This window comes from Solanum stenotomum, chromosome 9, assembly GCF_019186545.1.
Source record: "Solanum stenotomum isolate F172 chromosome 9, ASM1918654v1, whole genome shotgun sequence".
NCBI lineage: Eukaryota > Viridiplantae > Streptophyta > Magnoliopsida > Solanales > Solanaceae > Solanum > Solanum stenotomum.
This window is the reverse complement of record NC_064290.1, coordinates 51,568,092-51,593,393: the sequence shown is the minus strand read 5'-3', so window position 1 is coordinate 51,593,393 and position 25,302 is coordinate 51,568,092. Positions and strand designations below refer to the sequence as shown.

Genomic DNA, 25,302 nt, shown 5'->3' with positions numbered 1-25,302 from the left:
AGTTTATATATATATATATATATATATATATATATATATATATTATTTTATTTTATTTTTAAAAAATATATTGTCTTATCTTTATTATTAAATATTAAATATCAACACATTTTGACTTTTAAATATGTATTTTTATGTGGCTACATATTTAGCACAGTTGTTCGGATTAGATTTTTGATTAATAGAGTTGAAAATGTATATATTAAATTATTAATGTCCATTAAATTCTGTCATTCATACGTCAAATAAAATGTCGTGATTATATTTTCAATTTAATTTGTATATACACAATGATATATAGTGTAAAGATCGATGAGACATAACAAATATTTCGTAAAATTAATTAGTAAGATTTATGCAATTTGAGAAAAAATTAATTAATTTTATAAATTAATAAATAATTTAAAATAATTATTTTAATAATGTGAATACTCTCTCCGTTCACTTTTAATTGTCATGATTTTCTTTTTTAGAGTTAAATTATAAGAACTTTGACTAATATTTTATGATGTATTTTTTCATCATATTTATATGCAAAAATTACAATTTATAGTACTTTTTGTATAGTTTTTGAATATCTAATTCTTTTGTTTAAAATATCGAACTAATGTAATCTAATTTAACTTTAAAAATTAATCAAATTAACTTTCGAAAAACGTAACATAACAATTAAAAATGGACTGAGGAAGTAACTATGAAGTGAACTTAATTAAATGCTCTTTTGTACTAGTGATCATTTAACTATACAATGGCAACCTTCAACTAGAACATACATAAATTAAATGTGAATATCCCTTCTTTAATTATATTCAATAATTATAAATAAATGCTACCAAACTCAAGTGCATAGAAGTAGAACTAAGAAGATCTTTTTTTAAAAAAAAAAAAAAAAACTCTTCAGAGTTCAGCCTTAATGGCCTGCTTTTAATTTCCTTTTTCTTGTCGGGTTTCATGATTTATTTTTATACTTTTCCGTCTCAAAATATTTATCGTCTTTGCTGAATATATTAATTTGTTTCAAAATATTTGTTATTTTAAAAAAGAAGAAGATAAAATTAATTATTTTATATTTTATTTTTAGTAGTAATTGCTCTTAAAGACTATAAACACCGCAATTATATAACTAACTATGGTGTTTGATCCATCCTAACCGCGCCTCAATTAATTTCATAAAATATCTACCACCTCCTATCAACAACATGTATCAATTAACTCTGTCTAAACCTAGAATAGATGGAAAAAAATCACCTAATATTTTTGTCTCTACTAAATTTGAACCTGAAACTTTACGATTCTCCATCTACTTCATTGCCACATCTTTGAGTGCAATTATAGAATAAATATTCAATGAAAAAATTATACGTTAAAACGTAAAACATGAGTAAAATAGTTAAACACCATTTTCTAATTAATATTTTCTGAAATGATATATAAATAAAAAGAATGATAAATTTTTTGCGATGAAAATTATACCTTTTTTAAAATTTATTTTTTGATAAATATATAGGACCACAAACTCAAACAAAAAAAAAAGGAAAGTTAACAAATGAAGCCATGAAATGATGGGTAATGCAAGTTGAGGAATTATTAATTGCACATGAACAGAAAAAACATCTCATGCATGATTAAATGCAGAGTTATATAGGGCCACCAAATAATTACTCAGGCAGGTAGTTCAAATAGATTTGTATTTAATGCATATGAAATTATATCAGAGATTTCGAATTCAAGTCTTTAGTATGAAGTTATTTTATTTTTCATGTAGAATTTTTCAACGTATGAATATTGAACATCAAGTGAAGCAAAAAAAAAACTATATTATTATATTATATTTATTGGAGAAGCCATAATATTTTATTGGTGAATATATTACAAGTGGAATAATTTGGGCATGGCAAAAAAAAGTATAACTATGTATTAGAAGGGTTATTAATTAAGGTGTAATTAATGACATTATTAATTCATGGGATGTCATACGTACAACTAAAAATTTATAGCTTGTGAATTTGTGATAAAATTTTGTCATGGTCTAAAAATATCTCTTTTAAATAGACTAAAAATTTAATGAGAAAATATTTTTAGACCACAATTTAAATTATCGTCATATAACATTTTGTCTCATTGAGCAACATATCTATGAGTAGACTATTATATTAGATTCGAATCTAATATTTTCCAGAATGGTAATTTGATAAGTTATATTTGCACAATTATAATAACAAAGGGATATAATCTAAATGTGAACCTAAAAAAAAGGATATTTACGTAAATCTACCCAAAATTTGACGGATTTAAGTTAATATATACGGATAGTTATAAAGATATTTCTTACACTTCCACAGTTCCACTGAATTTTGACTGGTGATAGATGGTCAGTTCCCATTTTATTAAATTACCAATTAATTTTGATCAAAACTTACATGTAATTACTTAATAAGTGACCTATCATATAAAATTTAATTGACAATGAAAAAAACCCAAAGTTTTATATGAAGTGTTGGATTTTATTTATTTTATTTATTTTTCATTCGATGTCCGCTATTCGCTCGGGATCGATTAAATCTGAGCTTCTGCTGAAAAGTCTAATATTTGGGGGTAAAACACTCTAATAAAAACGACTTTATATTCAAAATTCAAAATTAAAATCTTCAATTAATAATCGATGAATTTGAAAATACTCAGCAGTACTCCACCACAATGTCGGAAGAAATTAAATTTGATAATGTACTTGACAAGAAGTTAGTTAGATGTATGCTTCATTATAGTTGAAATTAATTAAACCATAGAATGAAAAGTCTTCTAATAAGAGTTGAACCTCTTTGAGCAGCCAGACATGGGCCAAATCCTTTGCCAAAAGCTAACAAAACCCAAACCAAGACAATGAGATCTCTATATATCTCCATCATATGTAGACACTCAATTAATGTTCTTTTTTTGGTTTTGTCTATCTTTTTTGTTCTTTGTAATCCGGGGCAGAGTCAGGTAGGGCAAGGGGGTTCTGTTGAATCTCTTTTGACGAAAAATTATACTATTTATATATGATTCAAATTACTTTTATGTATGTATAGTAGATGTTGAACCTCTTTTAATTTTTTCGTGTGTTTACATTTCATATTAACATATATCCTCAGTAAAAATCTTGACGAATTTATTATATGTACATTTTTCATGAATTTTTAACAATTGACCTAGTTCAAATAGTGTTGTAACTTTGAAATGTTTTAACAATTAAAACATGGTGGATATCGCTAGGATAGACAAAAATATTACCTAACAATATGCATGTTTCATCTTCAATCTTTATACTTATGTTAAAAAAAAATAATTATAATCCGTCACTAAATAAAATAATTTATTTGTATTAATTCCTATATTTTTAGTAGTGTCTTATTATTGCGATCGAGTTGTCCCTACCTTGACATTGTTTACATATCTCTTTATATATGTCCCATTTGGTTTCCTTACATTCATTTTACGTGTATGACATTGTTTTCTCTAATAATAACTTAAATTTCGATTATTGAGAACTCAATTTGATATGAAAGATTTAAGAGATTTTGTCCATTTTTGGTAATACCAAAAAGATAAAATTCAAACAAATATCTTAGTTGATTGATATAACATGATAAGTACATATTTGGCTGTTCTAAATAATTGAAATGTTCTCCTCAACAAAATATTAATGCCAAATAGACAAAAATAAGTTATGTAATTTATTTTTGTAGGGCATAACTAATAGTAATATTTTTTTTAATCAAAATTTGAATTTAATATTGTTTGCTCCATCAAGCACATGCACATCTATATAGTGTATACGACTATATATGTCACCAACTTTTTTATTTAAATAAATTTGAAATTTATGAAAAATGTCTTTTTTTCAGATATCTAGCGGTATTATCAGAAAATTGCCAATTTCATCGGGTACGAATGTATCTTCAAAATTAAATTTGTCGATAAGGGTTTTGCAACATAAAATCCATTACAAACCGTATGGAGCTAATTTCCAACTAAATTTGTCTGAAAATAGCAATTTTCTCATAATGGATGCAAGATATATTTCATTTGGACAAATATGATATACTAGCAAATAACAATAGTGACATACACTCATAAGTCATAACTATACTAGCACTAGGCATGTTTTTTTTTTTTATTCCACTCGATGTTTAGTGTCTGCATTGGAGTTTAATTTTGACTAAATTCAGATCATGCATTGCAGGGCCTTTTGTTAGTGATGTTCCCAACAATATTTTCTCGATATTCAAGGCTCAAACATAAAAACTCTAGTTGAGTATGAAACAATCTCACCACTGTACCACAATCCATGTTGGTTATGTGTTTGTTTCTCATAATGGATACAAGATATATTTTGTTTGAAAAATTATGCTACACTAGAAAATAACAATAGTGCATACACTCGAAAAAAAAGGAGAAAATTGTATGATAGAGATTTGATTTTGATTAGATCCTTGTAACATTTTCTTTTATTTAAAAAACCCAAATTAAGCTATTTTTATTGGTTCGACTTGGTTTCTAGATTTAAAAATCAGGCATAGTTAGTTTGATTTGGTAAAGATTAATTTTCTGTCACGCCTCGAGCCTACACCCTGGACGTGGGTGGCACTCGAGAACCATTGTTGGCCCCAAGCGAACCCTTGGCCTGGCTGTCTTACTCAGCGGAAGACTTAAACACAAGAAATAGATTAACAAGGAACTTGTGAAATAACTTAGAATGTCTTTAAATAAACATTCAAACTTAGCCAAAATGGCAACCTTAAGTCTCAAAAACATAAGACAATAATGAAGTAGTGACAAATGAATTTAACTAACTAACTGTCTATAAAGCCTCTAAAACAACTGAGATGGATGTCGGAACAGGCCTACAACATCCTAATGAACTAAAATGATAAAGTAATGAAAAAGGGGATCCTCCGGAATGCAAGGAGGCTCGCCAACAACTCTGAAGCTCAACTAGATCAATGATGCGCTGGATGTTGATCTTGATTACCTGCATCTGCATCATAATAAGATGCAGACCAACTGACATCAATACATTGAATGTACGAGTATGCGAGTTGGAAAGTTAAACATAACATAGGCTTGAAAAGATTCTGAAAGAAACACTTACCTTTGCTCTTCTCAACTGAACTCAACTGAACTGAACTGAACTGATTTCAATATAAAGCATTTTAAAAATAAGTGCAATATAAAGAAAAGTTTTTTAAAACATGATGTCAACTCTGTGCATTTAGAAATACAATAATAACTCTGTATGTATGCAAAGATACGATATGAACTCTATTTGTATATGAAAATACAAATATTTTTGATGTGTATATATAAAAATACAAAATACTGTTGTGGGAGTTTCTCTAACCGACAACCATCACTTAACAACTGTAATGATGATACAACGTTTTACCTCATGCTGCCAAGGACCGTCCTATACCTTGTCAGGTGTATAGAACCTAACTCACTAAGTGGATCCACTACTCTATGCTAAAAAAAACACTAAAGGAATCATCTAAAAAGTATGACCCTTTTCTACCCATGATGGCTACATGGTTTATGGGGATGTGAGTTGTCTGAACTCTCCCCCATATCGATGCTCAATACTACTCCCAAAAATATTATATTAGCTCTTATGTTTAAAAACATACTTCTTTCTGTGATTTGAGATTAGTTCTAAAAAACTTAGCTCAAAGGCTATCTTGGAAATCAAAGTTTCCTCTCTTGCTTCATTTAGAAAGCGATTACTCTTTTCTGAAAACTAGCTCGAAGCTTTTTGGAAATCGAGGTTTCCTTTCTTGTTTAAATGTGAAAACATTTTAAACCCTTTGGGAATACATAGTCCCCATATACTTTTGAAGAAATGAACTTCAAACTTTACTCTTTAATCTTTACTCAACTTCAACTTTAAGTCTTAAAACATTTGGAAAAGACTTGGAAAACTCTAAGAACTTCTCTTGACTTTGATCTTAACTTTCCTTGAATTGGATTATAGATTCAAGGTTCATGATCTCATGTTTATGGATGATTTCATGATGTTTAGATGTACCTTAGAGTGTTGGAATCAACTAGAAAACATAGGTACATTGCAAAGGAACAAGTACGAAAAGATTGGGGAAGAAATGGAAAAAACTGGCGACCTTGGCGCTCTGAGAGGCGCGGGGGACCAGAGCACAAACTTCAGAGCTGAAGTTGTGGCGCTCTGGCTGGCGCGTCTCCCCAGAGCCCAAACTTCAGGATCTAAAGTGGGGCGCTCTGAGAGGCGCGGCGCCCCAAGCCCTTGCCCAGAAAACTCTGACTTTTCTCCTTCGTTTTTCAACTCTAAACCCTCTAAACTCGATTAGTTCTTTCCCCAAACACTTAGAATCATCAATACCCTCAATATACATCAGATTCTACTCGAAAAGCACAACTAATAACATGCATCAATCTCAAGAAAACTCCAATCAACACAACCCACAAGAATTTAATGAATTTCATCAAGAACTCAAGAGTTTACTTTAAAATCTAAAAACTTCGCTGAAATTGAATCATGATTGGCGCGTGGGTGAACTAACCCAACGCTATGTGATCTCATGTAACTTTTAGGGATCACCCCCGACATAATCCACAAGCTATCCTTGACGAAATCGACGAATCTTAAATGTTCTTCTCCTTTCTCCTCTTCTCCAAGCCCTAGCGTGAAATTCACTTTTCTAAAACTGACTAAAATTTGACTCTTCCCCAATTAAACTCCTAAAAACGAATTAGAATAATTAGGTAAGGAAAAGACTAAATTACCCTTCCAAAATCCGGAATAGACTTTCCTTAATCCAATAGCCCAACTTTCAAAGGGCATAACTTAATCATACAAACTTGGAATCGCGCAAACTCGGCGACGTTGGAAAGATCATTCCAAGAGCTTTCCAACCATATCTGGAAGTACACCTAACTCATCCTGAGCTAGGATTTATGGCCGTTTGAAGTTGACCAAAACTCAACTATTTCTAACTTAAACAAATTTTCCAGATTTTCATTCTTTCCAGAAATGACTATTTCCAATTATAAGCTTCTTCCTAGTTATTTCAAATTGCGAGATGTTAGATTTTCAATGTAATATTTATTAGAAATATTATTGATGAGTCAATATTTGATTGAATCTATTCAAAAATAGTATTTTTCTAATAGCAAATACAAAATATATATTTTGTTTGAACAATGATGCTATACTAGTACTAGAAAACAACAATAGTATCATACACTCAAAAAAGGAGAAAGTTGTATGATAGATTTGATATTGATTAGATCCTTGCAACATTTTCTCTTCTCTAAAAATCCAACCCAAATCGAAAAACTACCTATTAAAAAACGAGTTTCGTTGATTTGACTTGATTTGTAGATTTAAAAATCTGACAGAATTAGTTTAATTTGATAAATAAATAAAAAGACTTACATACATTTTTATTCGTTGGTAAATGATATTTGATATAATATTCATCAGAAACATTATGGACGAGTCAATATTTTTGATAGTGAATACAAGATATATTTTGTTTGAATATATTATGCTATACTAGTAATACTAGAAAATAACAATATTATCATACACTCAAAAAAGGAAAAAAAAAAGTATGATAGATTTGATTTTTTTTGGATTAGATTCTTGCTAACATATTTTCTTATCTAAAAACACGTCTACCCCATACACTCAACACGTTTATTGAACCAATTTCACATGGCAATGCCTCATTTGCCCACTCTTTGCAAAACATTTTTGCATGGCTCATTTGGTTAATGTCAAGAATTATATATTTTTTGTTCCCCAAAAAAAAAAAATGTTTTCCAAAGTAATTGATATAGATCTTAATTGTTGGTTGTGATATAGTATATGATGTGAAATGTCACTATTAAAGACTATTGGGACAAAAAAAATGGGTTGTCAAAGATCGTACAAAAAGGAAAGAGAGAGAATGGAAATTTTTCAACATATCGGTCGTCTTGTCAAGGTCGACTTAATAAAATTAATGATCTATAAATTAAATTTTATTCCCTTCGTTTTAATTTATGTGTATATTTAAAAAAATAACCTTCTTTTCCATTTTTTGGGATTTTAAAAACCCTGCAATAGTCGTATATACATTCAAAAATCCCCTCTGAGATACATCATAGAGATACATCTCTCCCATCTATTTTGTAATTGTTGAATGTATGCTAGCTGTAACAGCATTGGGAAGGGCACTATTTTGGGCCACATAAAGCCCATTTGAATGGGCCTCTTAAATGTCCAATTGGTTGCCTTCATATGTTGAGATATTTAGATTTTGAAGACATTTTTTTTCTTCTTTTTTATCTCAGCTCATTTTTAGGTGAAAATTGTTGTTGGGCAAAGGTGTGAAGCAAATTAATTGGATTAAATGTTCAGTAAGGATTTTTGAGAATTAAAAAATAAGAGAAGAAAGAATAAATAAATAAGAGGAAACTAAAAAAAATCTCACTAGTTTAGGTTTTAATAACCTCTCTTCCCTTTACTTATCATTACTATGAAACTTACCAGAATTTGGACTTCATGATACATGTATCTCAAATATGTTGAGTCAAAATCAGGTGTAATTTGTTCTAGATATATTGTATCCTAATGGATTCGCATGTATTTGACTCTCTCGCTCGCCTCTCCCCTTGTATCTGGCATCCCAAATATATGTATCTAGTATCTAGTGTGGTTTGCATATATCTGAGATATATGGATTATCTCGCTCGCCTCTCTCCTTCTCTCGCTCACCTCTTCCTATTTTAGTGTATCTAGTAGCTAAAATACATGTCTCTAGGTGTATCTGACTTGATATCTGATATGACATTATTAATTAATTAGACAATAGATAATTATTTAAACTCTGGGGAGAGAATTAATAAATATGATAGGAATGTTTATCTAATTAGGTAGTTTTTCCTAAACAAAAGCTCAAGGAACAAAAATTGGGCTTTCATCTCAGTTCATTTTTGGGTTGGGCACAAACATTAAATTATTGGGCCTTTTGTTACTTAAGGTAATGGGATCCTTCTGAAAGAATCTTTTTACCTTCACGAGGTAAGGTAGGGTACACTTGTCAGATTTCACTGAATATGTTATTGTTGTTTGTAATATTGGAAAATATCCATTAGTTTGATTATGTAGTTTCTGAAGATGTTTGGTTAGCTGAGAGAGACCCTCCCATCTAGTCGTAATAGTTTGTAGTTAACATTGATTTATACTCCATATATAATAAGTAAACAACTAATTGTCCAAAGGGAAAAAGAAAAATAACATGCAATTCCTTATATATTTTTAAGAAAACTCATGTGTATTATCCGAACCATTTCGAATTTAATTAATACAACTAATATACTAGACAAAAGCAACATTTTATATTCAACAATTACAAAATATTTAGTGAAAAATTAATTCAATTTTTATGAAGGATCAATGTGATTTTTATCAATCAAGTCAAAAAGTTCATCACCAATCCCAAAACCAAGCATTCTTGCCATGTCTTTTGTCTTGAGCCTTGGCATTGGAATCTCATTTTGCTTCAACCAAGAATACACTACAAACACCTTATTCATCACAAACAATTCCAATGCCTCTGGATTGAATACTACTCCCATTTTCATACTCATCTGTCAAAACAAAGAAAAACTTTAAGATTTAAAAAGAAAAATGTCAAAAAAAAAAAAGTTTGAATTAAAAAAAGGTTGCATTTAGCTTAATTGGTCGGAAGTTCTTGGCATAATGATAAGAATTATTGTCATGTGATCAAAATGTCACATGTAGAAAGTAGTGATGGAATCAGAATTTTTACTACAATGAGTTAAAATATTAAAAACTAAACACAAAGAAATCAAAGAAATGCAACGTATATAGTATGTATATAGAAGGAACAAAAAGAATGATTTATTTACATAATGTTGTTTTCTGGCTAAGGGGTGTCGATTGACTTCCCTTTTAAAAAGGTAGCAACTCTTTAGGTGGAAACTATATCTTGAAAAAAAATACAAGGTAAAATTGTGTATAATAAACCTAATGTAATCCATCTCACCCTAAGGACCCGACAANAAACTATATCTTGAAAAAAAAAATGCAAGGTAAAACAGTGTATAATAAACCTAATGTAATCCATCTCATCCTAATGACCTGACAACCAAGGGGTGGAGCTAGGAGGCGCAAAGGGATTCATCTAAAAATAAAATTTATATACATAAGATCAATTTTATATATATATATATATATATATATATATATATATAAAAGTAAGTATATACTGAATTCTTTTGGCCTCTTCTATATATTTTACATTTCCTTAGTGAATTTTTTTTTCTGATTCTGCCGCTGTCTACCGATAGTGTAAACTTGGTGCACTAGTTGCCCAACTTTGTTTGGTTTAATCAAGAATTCAATACTAACTATACAACAAGTTAAAATACAGTAATTATATGAAAATTCTTTACATTGTCAGTGTATATAAATTTAATTAAAGAATTATATACCTGATGGGGTACCAACATTGCTGCATAACGTGCAAGTTCTCCAGCTCTCCAATCCAATAAAATTGGCAACCATGGATAAGTAGCATCTAATCTAACAAACCATAGTCTTATATCTGGAAATTCTGATAATTCCCTTAGATCATATTTGTCTTCCCTTTTGTAATTTATTGTAAATCCAATTGTCCTTTCCATAAATTCTTTTGGCTTGGCTGTTACATTTTTTGCAACATTATTAAAATCATAGACAATGTTAATAACAATAAAAAGAATTAATCTAAATAGTTGTTCATTCGACTAATTAAATTAATAATAGCCAGCAGGGTATATAACATATGTATATCTATGCATAATCAATGTATATCAATTTATAAAAATAATCAGTAAATTTGTCTAGCTATTTGTGTGAAGATCCGATAAGATTTTGTGTTAAATTATTAAATTGGATAAAGATGAAAAAAAAGTTCAATAAAAAAATCAATAAGATTACACTAGATATACTATTATTGTATTTTTCTCTACATATACCATGTTCAGTTTTTATTAAATCTCTCGTTTTAACGTTTAAAAAATTTGCCTTTAGAAAATTGATTACACTACAAGAAAAGTGTGAATTACATGGGGATTTTCCTAGGGATTAGTATGAAAATCCATAGTAAACTTATTTTCCTGCAAATTTTCATACTAATTCCCAGAAAAATCCCCATGTAATTCACACTTTTCTTGTAGTGTTAGTAGTCCTTCTTAGAAATCGAATGAATTCGATCTTATACATACCCAAAAAAAGTAACAAAAAAAAGGGAAAAAATAGATTCATTTTTCTTTTACTATTTAAAAACCGTGTGAGATAAAGGTTTCATTCACGATTTTGTATGTAAGAAAAAAAAAATCCTTTTTTAGACTTGATTCTCACACTCTAGTTATTTTTCTTTGTTCACTTAAAAAAGTAACTGCTTCAGCTTTAACCACAACTAAGAAGGCAATAATTTAACACATTTTAAAAAAAATTAGTAGTAAATTTTAGCTTGTAATTATATGTTAATTATTATTTGAAAATTACTTTAAAAATACTATAGTTATAATAATTATTAAAATATTTAACAGGCATACATAAATAAAAAATCGATTAACTCTCGAACTTTTAACTATATAACATAAATTAAAATGAAGAAAATAATAATTAGTGAGATAGTTACCAGATAAGGGTGATGAAATTCCAGTGGCATTCTGAAATGGGGATAAATCAAGATGTTGAATGATGTCATTATCTATTACAACTTCATATCTACCTTCTGATGGTGGCATTGGTGGAGATGCTACTTCAATATCTGTTAAAAAATCGGAGTTAAAATTTAAAGTTTATTATTATTAAATTTATAGAATTTATACGCGTTACTCTAACTCCGCCCTAACTTAAGTGCTAAATAAAGTTAACTTTATTGTTGTGCATATTTAGTAGGAATTGAATCGACAAATTAACCAAGTATGCACAGATGCGCTAATCTTATCCTTTCAAAACAATAACAGATGGATTATGGACATTGATCAATTGGAACATGAAAACATGAAGAAATAAAAGAAATAGACTAGGAACGACATTTTATTATTTTAATGAAATGGGAAAATATCAAATAAGAAATACTTAACAGACAAATAAAATTATTTCATATATTCAATAGGAATTGAACCAACGAATTAACCAATTATATATAAGTTAACCTTATCCATTCAGAATAATAACATATGGACATCATTCAATTGAATTTTTTTAAAGAGATAGATGAGAAACATCATTTGTTATGTCAATAACGTCATAAGGTAATGTATTTCAATAAACTTTGTAGCTTTTACTTAAAACTTATATCTATATTAAAAAAATTGTTAAATATTTAACTGCAAACTTAATAATGAATGAATGACAAGATTCAGAACCTAAAAACTTTCAAATTTCGACTTCGATATGTATATAAAAATGAAAGTGTAGAATATGCTTACTTTCTTGGTCATCATAAAGGGAGAGGTCAAAATTACCAGAAGGATTAAATGATACAAAGGTAGCAACTTGTCTCAAAGAAGAAGAAAAAGTGAAAGAAATAGTATTGGATTTGTGTGAATTAATAATAAATGGAACCAAAGAAGGAATTGTTTGTTTAAGTGTAGAAGAAAGTGTGTGTAGTGGTCTTGTTGAAGCCATGGATAAACTAAACAAGAAATGATTATTTGTTTTTTGGATAGTTGAAAATATAGTTGTTTGTTCTTTTTTATTTATCACCTTTTTATTCTAGCCTTGTGTTTAAAATTGCTTATATCCATATATTGGCTATTATGGGCAAAATTGTAAATATTGTATGGGATGGCTACTTTTTGGACCAATTTGAAAATAACCATTTTTAATGGGGAAATATTATATAATAGTATTGTGGATTTCAAACTTAAACAAGCGAATAATTCAGGTTATTAATTATTGTAATTTTTTAAATTCATGACAGTGTTATGGATTTCTAATATAAAGAAAGAGAAACTTCATGATAATGTGAACCTAGTTTAGATAGAATGATGATACTAGAGTTATCATCCATTACTATGATGAGGTGAATAAGATTTCAATGCTTTAGGGACGAAATTAAAATTTTTAATAATATATATATTTATAAATTGAAAAATAACCTATTTATGCAATGTAATTTTTTGATGAATCAGTGTAAAAAGGTGGCTCTGTCAATGCTCCAATGTAAAGCAGAGTTCTTGGGTTGGAGCGTAGGGAGCACTTCCTCTTTAGTAAGCCTTATAAGAGTGTTTTCGAATTAGTCAGAACTTCAAAACAAGTATCGAACACATCTAAGAAGAAACAAAAAAGAATATCTACAATAACCATAGCAATAATAACAATAAATTCAATATGATTTAACTAATAGAATTTAGAGAAGTTAGTGTGTACGTAAATTTTATTCTTACCTTGTAAGGATAGAAAAACTGTTTCCGATAGAAATTTTTTTCTACTAGAGCTAATATATATAGCCGATTGAAACTAAGAAAATGTCTTCCTAAGAAAATTAATGTACCCTAAGGCCGGCCATTTTAATTATATTTGGGGAGATAGGCTTAATTAAAAATGCTTCAAGTTATATATTTCCACAAGCTAATTAAGTTTCAATTAATATTTGTTCATTTAATCATTGGGCGTTTTTATCTTCATGTGATTCATTCATCTCCTTTACTAGGTAAGTGGAGTTTCTACTTTTTCTTTTCTATTTATTTATCCATTGTAATCAATGTTCATTTGTTTTCTATACGTGTTTTATTTTTCCGATAAATTTCTCTTTGAAAATTGATTAGTTTCTTTCTTCGCACAAAGCTATAGTCTAACGACCTTCTATTGTGTTGCATAAATTGTTTTCGATGGTTTTTGACATCTCCAATAGAATTTTTCACTGAAAAAATATGTGTTCCTGATAATATCCCATGTTAAAAGAGAATTTAAAAATAACATTATCTCATTAAATGATAAGGAGAATTAGGAAAAAGTCAAGGATTACTTGTGACCATGTCTAAAGATTCTTCTAATTATTAATTTGGCTATCACTAACATGGATTATATTCTACCAACAATATATCATGTTTATTAATTATTTATTTTATCAAAATGTATTTGCACCCAAATCTTTTTAAAATATGAGATTTATAATTTTAAAAGAATAACATATATAAATTATTTTTCATAGCATGTAAATGTTACTGATGAAATAAAAATCTCTTACACTAACGATTAAAATGTATACACTAATGATGAATTGTAATATATCGATTTAAACTAAGATAATATATTCCTCCTTAAATTGGATTATTATTTCTTAATTAGAGAAGTACCCTAGGGCCGGCATGTGGGATTAATTAAATTGGGGAAAATTTATATTATTGCCCACAAACTAAATTTGACATTGTTAAAAATAAAATAAAAGATTTCCTTTCATATGATTCAATAGTATATTCTTCTCCAATGGCAGGTAAGATATGTAGGAATCATATTTTGGCCAGGTGTAAAATAATTTTAAAAAGATATAATGCATAGATAAGGGATTTTAATTTAATTTCAATGGATAGCTAAGCATTCAAATTTTGAGAATGTATGAATATTTAGATATTTTAATTTGTCCTAGTTGTATATAGTGGATATTCAACGCTGATATGACAAATAAATTTTGAAAATGTCTAGATGATCATTTTGTAAGTTGAAGTGTTTATTTATCAGTGGAACCAAATTTAAGTATCTATTTATGTATTTTACAATAGTTTTAAAAAGACATTATTATACATGGATAGACATCTTAAATTGACCTTAATTGACAATTAAATACTCCAACTTTGAGAAAACATGCACATCTAGACATCTGATCAACTAGTGTTCTCCATTGTGTCTCGTGGACACTCACGGACATTACACATAAATTTGGAGGTGTCTAGATTATTTTGTTAGTTGGAATGTTCAACTGAGATAATATTTCGAGATGAGTTGAGGTATCTAGACGTATATTTTCAAAATTGGAAGTGCTTAATTATCAGTTAAGATCAAATTAAGACGCCTAATTATATATTATGCCTTTTTAAAAATATATTTAAGTATTTTTCGACTTTTTAAATTTGTCAAAAAGTGAGCACATTTAATATTTTTGTCAAATATATTATTTTTAAAAAAGCCTGGTTTGTAAATTTAACAGATCAATTTGATAGAAACTCATTTTAGGAGGTGACATTTTGCAGTTTGCTCTATTTTTTGCGCTATTTATGTTGTCTGATATAATTTTTTGACGTCTAATTTCTATTATTTTATATATTATGATATCTGATATAATTTTTGATGTTGCAATTTTTTATATTTATTATTTACATTAGAATTTTCTCGTGTTTGAAAGTAATAGGAGAAAATTGCAAAATTGAGGGATGGAGTTATATTTCAAGAGATAATATTTCCGGTAAATTCAATTTATATATTTTCTAAATAATATTCATGTTTGAATGAAGATATTTCTTGATATTCACTTCAACATTTTTTTTGGGTGTTAAAAGAATATGTACATATTATGCATATGGACTAACACGAATTGTAACAGAATAATAATTAAGTAGAGTATTTTTCAATCCTTTATTTTAATTTGATAAATTACATCATGGCTAGTTGTTATGTATTTTTAGTTTAATTTTTATTGCTAAAATTAAATTATTTCATTTGATGTAAAAACCCAATGTAGAAATCTCACTTACCTTTTAATCTTATGAATTTGAAAAATAATATCATTTTCATTTTTGGAGTGAAATAATGGATCCCCTTAAATATTAAATCATTGTCCAAAAATGAATTGATACTATATTTAATATCTATTCTGTTGTATCATTTTTGGAAATTGATTTAATATTAAATAATTTATGTACATAATATTCCAAAAATAATTTGATATATATTTGTTTGAACATAAATATTTTCAAAAATATTTGGGAAAAAACTTGGCAAATATTGTCTGACATACGCTTTGCCATTATTTGGCAAGTATATTTTTTGCAAACAATCCAAATTTCCAAATACTAGAATAGTATTTCGACCAAATTCTATTATTTGGAAATTTTTAAAAATTTAAAAATTATCCCAAACTTTTATATTTTATAAAACATCCGTCATTTATAGTTTTGAACTGAATTTAGTTATGGTTTATTGTACAAAATTTATACAAAAAAAAATAAAAAAAAAAATAAATAAATAAATATATATATATATATATATATTATTTATTTATTTATTTTATTTTTATTTTTTTAAAATAGTTTTTATTCGAGCTTGATCTCCGAAGTCACTTCCAATCACAAGTAGTAATAATAATAGTATTTTTCTTCTTCAGATTCATATCAATTGTGTTTCTTGTCATGACTTTTCATGAAACATATTCATCATACAATGATAAATACAAACTTAGGGTTATAAATCATATTTTTTTAAAAAAAATAATTAAATATTTCTCTCAAAATCTATGGCTGGTCAAACTTCACCCAAAAATGACTTGCCAAAGATATTCGAAAAACTATGGTCAAACGCTAGCTTAATATCTACTATATTGTATCCAAATAATTTCTTATTTAATATTAAATCAATGTCCGAAAATCAATTCAATATTATATATTACCTTATTTTATATTAAATTAATGTCCAAAAATGAATTATTTCATTTAATTTCTTGGATTTGCTTTTAAAACATTAATTGTGTAGATAAGGAAATATTTTTAAATCTTGAAGTATTATTAGTAGATACTTTTTTTATTTTTGGGTAAGCTTATTAGTAGATACTTACTCCAATCAAGTTTGGATTATACTTAAACTTATTAACTAATTTGACCATATATTCAAATTTTGTCTTTTAATTGGTTCTTTGTACCACATTGTTTGTAACTTCTAATATCTAAATTTTGTAAACTTATATAAAGGTCTATTGGTTCTTAATATAAAGTTTTATTTCTTTCAAGAAATTAGCATGGGTATATCAGTCTAGAATACAACTTCTTACCCAGGTAACCATTTATCCCATGCCTTTTTATTTTCATTTTTGTTCTTTTACTTCTTAAAATTTTATTTTTGTCAAATAGTTTTTCATGTTTATCCTTTTCTATAGATTGCTAAAAACATGACTATTATCGATCGATCGATCCAATAGAATTTAATGGATAACTAGTCAAAAATCGAACAAAAGGATTTTAGAGGATAACTAATAAAAATCAAATGAAAAGGATGGTATAAAAGGTTGTTTGGTATAAAAGATCGATTTTAATGAAAAGGGTGTGTGGAGCGCAAACGTCTGGATAGATAAAAAAAAATTGATCAATTCGATCTATGAAAATCGGTGGACTAGGTTGATTAGTTAATTGACGAGAAAAAAATGATAAAATGTTGTGTTTCAGTGAGTTTAAAGGTTCAATTGCTAATGTCTTAACTATAAGGATTCAACTGACAAACAGAGACAAATACAAAGGTCTTCTAGGTCATTCTGTCTTTAAAAAATCGTGTAATTTTTTTAATTCATATTTTTCTTGACTTGGTTATTATAGTTAAATATCTTTATAGAATGATCTGATTGTATTAGTAATATAGATAGATAAATGTGTGAATTTCAAAAAACCGTTCAAATTTTTATTTCACATTTTTCTTTTTAACTTTATTGTTATAATTAAATGTTTTTATAAAAAATGACAACTACATAAACATCTCACAATATATATAGATTGTATAGTTGGTTCGTGCAAATATTTTATTTCACGTTTATCTTGGCATTACAACACATCAAGATGAAGTCAAATAACAACTAAATTAAATAAAAAAATAACATTAATATTCTCCTATTAATTATTTATATCAATTATCTATAACTTTTCATATATCCTTTTTATTTTCAGTCTCTTGAAGAACAACAACAACAACAAAAAATTGTTTCATCATGGAGGAAAAAAGAGTAGGAATTATTGGAGGTGGAATTAGTGGTCTTTTAGCATGCAAATATACATTAGAAAAAGGTTTAATTCCTATAGTTTTTGAAGCTTCAAATGCAATTGGTGGTGTTTGGACACAAACAATTGAATCAACAAGGCTACAAAGTCCAAAAAGGACATTTGAATTTACTGATTTTCCATGGCCTAAAAGTGTTAGAGGAAGGTATCCTCATAACAAAGAAGTTTTGAAGTATGTTGAAGATTATGCAAAGCATTTTGGGTTAATGGGATATATTCAATTAAATACTAAAGTTATTGGGATTAATTATGTTGGAGTTTGTGGTGATGATATGGATTCTTGGGAGTTTTGGAGTGGAAATGGAAATGCATTTGGCTCTGAGGGGAAATGGCAAATCTTGGTGCAACATGAGGACTTCACCACTCAGGTACGATCAGATTTACTGTTTACTTTTTCGTAATTGGTGTACATAAATTATTATATAATATTAATTTACATGGTTATATATATTATACATGTATTATATATATATGTCGGTTATTTTTAATATAATATAAAGATTTCACCATTCAGATATGATCAGATTCGCTATTTACTTTTTCCGTAATTGATGTAAATAGATTGTTATATAATAATTTAGTACAACATAAAGACTTCACCATTTAGGTATGATCAGATTCAATGTATATTTTTTTCTAATTGATATACAAAGGTTATTATAGTTGTCACCATTCCCATCACCTAGCACCATTTATAACCACACTAAGGTAAGTTTATCATTACCTCTATTTACTTCCACAATCATCGTCACAATCAACCAACATTACCATCAATTACAACCTCAGCCAACACACACAACCATTACGATCAGTCATTACCCTCATGAAATTACCATACAAAAAATATTTTTCTAACAACTTTAATAATTAGAAGTGTATTATATGGTATAGAATATTAATGAACAAGAGCTTTAACACATTTGATCTGTTACTGTCAGTATATAAAAGTTAAAACTTTTATTCTGTTGTATTCATTTCAGGAATATGAAGTCGAGTTTTTGATTCTATGCATCGGAAGGTATAGTGGTTTAGCAAATATGCCGGAGTTTCCTCTTGGTGAAGGACCGGACATTTTCGCCGGAAAAGTGATACATTCTATGGATTTCTCAGCCATGGACAATGAAAGTGCTAGAGAACTTATTAAAGGGAAGAGAGTTGCGGTTATTGGTTCTCAAAAATCAGCTATAGATATCGCGGCTGAATGCGCAAATGTTAATGGTAAGAAATAACGTAACTTTATTTGATGATAACATTTAAGTTATGTATACTGATAATATGCATATTTTTTTAATGTGGTTGTATGTTTTATGACTTAGGTCCTGAAATTCCTTGTACATTGGTACAAAGAACAATACCATGGGCACTCCCTAGTGGATGCTTTTGGTGGGGAGCTACTCTTGGAAATTTATATGGTAGTCGATTTTCAGAGCTCTTGGTTCACAAGCCTGGCCAAAACATTATATATAGTGTGGTGGCCTCTCTACTTGCTCCTATGGTAAAGTTTCTTGAAATCCATTACATTGAAGAAAAGCTAAAAATAAAAAATATTATTTTTCTGTTTTATTTATGTGTCTTTATTTGATTTGATAAAAAATTTAAGAAAGTAATTTTTTTTGATGTGATGTATCTTAAACTAAAGATATTTATAATGTTTCAAAATGCCTTTATTGAATTTTGTGGTTTTTAACCTGTCATATAGAACATTAATTAACAATTTATGTGACATATTTGTCGTTTTAGTATTTGCCCAAAAAATTGATATCTTCCTATATATTTTTTAAAAAATTAAATGTGAACTTCTTATTTTATATTCATTAAATTTTTTTACAGTTACACAAATATCTATGAATTTTATTAGATCACAAGCTTTTTTTTTAAAATAAAATAAAATCTTTCTTTCTTAAATTCCTAACCTAGTCAAACGGTGAATACTTACTCAAATAGAGTGTTTACTCCAAACCAATGAAATTTTACCATGGTCAATCAATAACAATTGTGTATATTTCAACACATGTGTCATGTATCCATTAGTTTGATATGTAGACAAACATTAGATGTATCACACAAATTGAAATAAGAGAAGTAATTATTCATTTCTTTGATATTATTTGCTGTCCCTTCATTTTTATTAAACAATATTTTTATTTATTTATTTCAGAGATGGGGTTTCTCAAAATTTGTGGAGAGTTATATTACATGGACCCTCCCATTGAAGAAATACAACATGGTACCAAAACAAAGCTTTCTTCAAGACATGTCTTCTTGCAAGTCCTTTTTATTGCCTGATAATTTCTATGGCAAAGTTGAAGAAGGAAGCATTGTTCTAAAGAAAATACAACATTTTTCATTCATCAAACAAGGCTTAGTTCTTGATGGAGAAGTTGATAAGCCAATAAAAGCTGACATTGTTATCTTTGCTACTGGATATAAAGGTCAAGAAAAATTGAAGAATATGTTTTCCTCAAAAAAGTTTCAAAATCACATAGTAGGATCACCAAACTCAGTTATTCCTCTTTACAGGTACACATTACTTCTAGCACTATCTCTTGTCTTTTCGTAGATGTTCACTTGTATCACATGCATGAATGCTTTCTGAATCGTGTAATAAGGTCTAGAGTAGTTTAATTAATAAGTTACTAGCTTAGTGTTATTGAAAAAAAAAAAACATATACACACTCCCACAAGGAGAAAGTATAATAAAGTTGAAAAATTCCAAATTTACCCCTACATTATGGAAATGTTTAAAAGTTATAAAATTACCCTTAGTTATGTTTTAAAATTGTAAAATTAACCCTTGTTATTGTAGCCCTAGTTATACTTTGGGGCTATTGATAATGTTTTTGTTATCGTTATTTTCTTTTCAGTCATGCTTTGATTTCACTTCTTTTGAGCCGATGGTCACAACCTGATCTCTATCCTCTCTAAACCCCACTTATATAATTACACTGAATATGTTATTGTAGTAATAGTAATAAGATCCATTTTCATGATATAATTTCCCTTTCTTTTTTTCATTTTGCAAAATCTTGGCATTTATGTTAATATTCGCGTAGTAGTTCATTCTTCAATTTCCAATACTATTTGTTGTTTCTTTTGTTTGTTCACATCTTGTTATTTAAGTTGAGCCTAAGGTTCACGTACATCCTATCCTCTCCAGAGAGACTCCACTTGTGGAATAACACTGAATATACTTGACAGGCACATAATACATCCAAGAATACCAAACCTAGCAATAATTGGATACTCAGGGAGCATAACAAATCTCCACACATCTGAGATGAGGTGTCAATGGTTAGCACATTTTCTTGATCAAACATTCAAGTTGCCAAGCATAAAAGAGATGGAAAATGAGATACAAAAGTGGGAAGATTACATGAAAACATATGGTGGAAAAGAGTATAAAAGGAGTTGTATTGCAGCACTACACATATGGTACAATGATCAATTGTGCAAAGACATTGGGTGCAAAAATAGAAGAAAGAAGAGTTTCTATGAAGAATGGTTTCAACCATACTTGCAATCAGATTATGTTAGGCTAAGTCCTAATAATTAGGCCTATTAAGTATTTCGTATACTTTGTTGCTCCTAAAAGTTATTTTTCTGAATTTTTTTTAGAGTAAGTCGTTTTTTATTTAAATATTTTTCATCAAATGGGGAGACAAAATGACTTTCCTCAATTGTGGGATGAAGTTATACCTATATATCTTTGACTTTCCTTAGTTCTCTATTATGTCTTTTGGATATTTTGTTGAGATGGAAGTTATTTTTTGACATATTTTTTTAATTTAGGAAGAAGTGTTTGGATTGACTTTTTAAAAGTGATTTATAAGCTAAAAGTTAAAAGTTCTAAGTTGGTTTTACTATTAAGTATTTTTGGAAATTTTATTACATTAAAAGTCATTTTTTGATGTAAATAAGTTTTTGTTGTTTGTCTAAAAATATTTTTCATCGGATGGAAAACTAACTTTCTTCATTTGTGGGCATAAGCTAAAACTATAGATCTTTGGTTTTCTGTCCTATTAAGTATTTTGTATATTTTAGTGCGGTAAAAGTCATTTTTTGAAATAATAAATCACTTTCTGTTGTTTGAATGTCTGAAAATATTTTTGATCATCCGAGGAAAAATGACTTTCCTTAGTTGTGAACTGAAGTTACAACAATATATCTTAGACAATAGGAATTTATTTTTGAGGTATGATTTGTGTTATTTTATCCTTAATTATACGTTTTGAGATCAATTTCCTTTATTAAACGTCACTTTATCTTTTAATGGATCAATTCGATGTATATCTAAAAAATCAATAATGAATTTGAGTAATGAGGTTTAAGAAATTAAAAGTTAATAGGTTTAAAAAAGAGAGAAAATGGTCAAAATCCCTCCTAACCTATTGTTAGATTTTTAACTAGACACTCATATAACATTTAAAAGTGAAATATATAACCCCTTAAAACGTCATATTCAGACATGTGTCTGTAGTGAAATACACCCACTTAACACATGTATTTAACTAGTTAACTATTATTTTTTTCAGATCTTTTTTCTCCTTCATCTTCTTCCTTTTTTCTTTAACCATTTTTTCAATCCTAATTTCTTAAAGATTGATTTGGAGAAAATATGGGCAACAACAACGACGGCGATGGTTGTTTAAGGTTGGTGAATGGTGTTTAAAAATAAACTTTTAGTAATATTTGTTTTTGCTACTCACTCTCTTAAGAAGAGTGAAACACATTCACTTTGTGAGATAAACAATTAAGAAGGTAATAATTTTATTTTTAAATATTTTAGAAAATGATAAACCCCGTAAAGTATGAATATATGGTTGAGAGTCCAACATATGCGTCAAATTGACTAATAACATAACTATCCCTCCATTCCTGAGATTTTCAATTATATAAGGAGTATAATACATTAAACTAAAACATGACATAAAAAATAATCTTAACACATTATATCCAATATTATTTTTATACACGTTATCAAATGATGTCGTATTATTTTTCCAATACCTTGGCAAAAGACCCTCGAGAGTAAAACTAAAATAAACATGGCGTGGCCAATATTGATCCTCAAACAAAAGAGCTAACTTTGGTGACGACAAAAATGAATCAAAATCACAAAAAAATTCCTCCTTTTCTTCTCTCCATTGTGAAAACACCCATATACATAGGCTTGTTTATATATCTCTACACTCACAGAGAATCAAATCGGAAGGGGAAAAGACAAGAAAGCCCTCATCAGTTTTAGCTGAAGTTCATCAATGGCTGCTGCTACTGCTACTGCTTCAGTTTCTTTGAATCATCATCGTTCTTTGGTTCCAAAACATCATGGGGTATCTTTGAATTCAAGAATTGGTGTTCCTACAAGGTTTTCCTCAAATGGGTACACTTCAAGAATCAGAGCTACCTCTGCTGTTGCTGTAGAACCGGTAATTTTTGGAATTGTGAAAGTTTGAATCTTTTTGTGTTGTTCACCGTAGTGATTTCTGATGTTCTTGTGACCCAAAAATTGGAACTTGAGAATTTATCAGTATGTCTCTTTTTGACCAGCACATATTCTATTGGTGTCCGGGTCAGCTTTTTCGCATCTCCACTAATTCCACAGAATATCTGACACCTCCATTAGTAATAGGTAGCACGTAATTCTATCCACCAAGGTTAGAACACATGGAAGAAATCACCTAGTGTTTTTTTCTCAGATGGGAGTTGATTGTGAGACCACGATAGATTGATGATGTACTGAATGATTTTCGGCTATTGCTGCTACATTGATGTAATTATTAGCTAATCATAACCATATTTTCAATTTGGGAGCTAAGTTTTTATGATGAGTGTGTTGACTCCAATTGGATGCTGGGTAATGTTAGACTGTGATGTGTATCAGTGTATGAATGATAAAATTGAAATATTTATCTTGTTTTATGGCTCAACTCTTATTAAATCAAGAAAGCTGGTCATAGCTATATTTCTTCATTGATGTATCGGATCATGATCAAGTGTTACAATCAACAAGTGTTTTGCCAAATAATTGCCTTTCTTCATTCTCGCCTTTGTTGTTCCGTTAAAAGTTTAAAACTTAGGTGATGCATTACCTTTTGTTTTCAGTTTATGTATAGTTTTCACTCCTGTCTTGTTCAGGAATTGAGAACTCCAGCTCAGGATGCTACGGAAGCTGAATTGTTTGCTTGCCCAATTTGTTATGAACCTCTTATAAGAAAAGGGCCTTCAGGATTTAATGTGTAAGTTTAGTTTTTCAGATAGAAAATAACAGTGACTCAAGGTGTGGCGTTATTGTTGTTTGACTTTGAATTTAAAACTTGCAGACCTGCAATCTACAGATCGGGCTTCAAATGCAGAAAATGTAACAAATCATATTCAAGCAAAGATGTCTACCTTGATCTCACTGTTACTTCTGGAACAAAACAATACAATGAAGTTAAACCAGCTCGGAGTGAACTATTCAGGTATTAGTGATGTTTCAACATTCATGTCATTGCTTGACTAAATTAAGCATTTCTTCTTTTTTCCTGTAAGTATCTCTCCAAATAAAGTGCTGAAAATTCTCTTGATCTGTTTTTGAGCCTGGCGTCCGTTTTCGTTGGACTCCTGATGCATCAAGTAAAAGCTTGTAATAAAAGATTTTTAGGCATCATCTAACTTTTTTTTTTTTTTTGATTTTCCAAATGTTTATTTCTAATATCTGCTGCTCTTACCCTTTTGTAGGAGTCCAATTGTTTCATTCTTGTATGAGAGAGGCTGGCGTCAAAATTTTAACCTAAGTGGTTTTCCTGGTCCTGATGAAGAGGTAAAAAAAAATTTATTGCTCAGATTAGATGTATCTTAGTAGCCTTATGGGTTGGATAACTAAATATTAATCGAAAAGTAACTATGTTCTTTCATCTTCCTACATATATAGTAGTTGTTACTTTTCCATGTTGGAGAAAATTTAGGCATGAGAGGTTTAAGGTGTTTGCCACTTAGGGTGTGTTTGGTATGAAGGAAAATGTTTTCCATGGAAAATGTTTTCCTAGAAAATGTTTTCCTGGAAAATAAGTTGATTTTTGACTTATTTTCTCATGTTTGGTTGGTGAGTAGAAAATATTTTCCGGAAAAGATTTTTAGTGTTTGATTTATGAATGATTTTTTTTTTTTGAGAAATATCTTTTATTTTTACTAGGATAGAAAATAATTTTTGAAATTGAAAATATTTTTTAAAAACAAACTTATATTTTTTTTGGGGGGGGGTGGTAGGGG

At 28.6% G+C, this 25,302-nt stretch overlaps 4 protein-coding genes across 6 annotated transcripts in view; 3 read left to right on the top strand and 1 right to left on the bottom strand.

Moving 5' to 3' along the window:
* The window catches only part of LOC125877631 (uncharacterized), a 306,889-nt gene that overhangs the window by 83,282 nt on the left and 198,305 nt on the right, over positions 1–25,302 (top strand). The gene's annotated exons all lie outside the window — the stretch shown is intronic.
* LOC125876377 (protein CHLORORESPIRATORY REDUCTION 6, chloroplastic) lies at positions 9,337–12,745 on the bottom strand. Its single transcript, XM_049557559.1, has 4 exons — positions 12,505–12,745; positions 11,706–11,837; positions 10,513–10,721; positions 9,337–9,645 (listed from the first exon to the last, which is right to left on the bottom strand). Exons 1-4 carry the CDS (start codon positions 12,701–12,703, stop codon positions 9,439–9,441), a joined length of 747 nt encoding a protein of 248 aa, XP_049413516.1. The 5' UTR covers positions 12,704–12,745; the 3' UTR covers positions 9,337–9,438.
* LOC125876365 (probable flavin-containing monooxygenase 1) lies at positions 18,304–21,623 on the top strand. Its single transcript, XM_049557544.1, has 5 exons — positions 18,304–18,419; positions 19,032–19,269; positions 19,368–19,546; positions 20,210–20,571; positions 21,250–21,623. Exons 1-5 carry the CDS (start codon positions 18,324–18,326, stop codon positions 21,602–21,604), a joined length of 1,230 nt encoding a protein of 409 aa, XP_049413501.1. The 5' UTR covers positions 18,304–18,323; the 3' UTR covers positions 21,605–21,623.
* LOC125876369 (uncharacterized methyltransferase At2g41040, chloroplastic) overlaps positions 23,098–25,302 on the top strand; it is a 12,590-nt gene continuing 10,385 nt past the window's right edge. The window contains exons 1-4 of one of the 3 annotated variants that reach the window (XM_049557552.1): positions 23,098–23,477; positions 24,187–24,287; positions 24,372–24,512; positions 24,772–24,853. In XM_049557552.1, the coding sequence (XP_049413509.1) occupies positions 23,310–23,477; positions 24,187–24,287; positions 24,372–24,512; positions 24,772–24,853 (492 nt within the window). In that variant the 5' untranslated portion in view covers positions 23,098–23,309. The remainder of the gene's footprint in view (positions 23,478–24,186; positions 24,288–24,371; positions 24,513–24,771; positions 24,854–25,302) is intronic. The other 2 variants (XM_049557550.1, XM_049557551.1) reach the window with 2 other exon arrangements.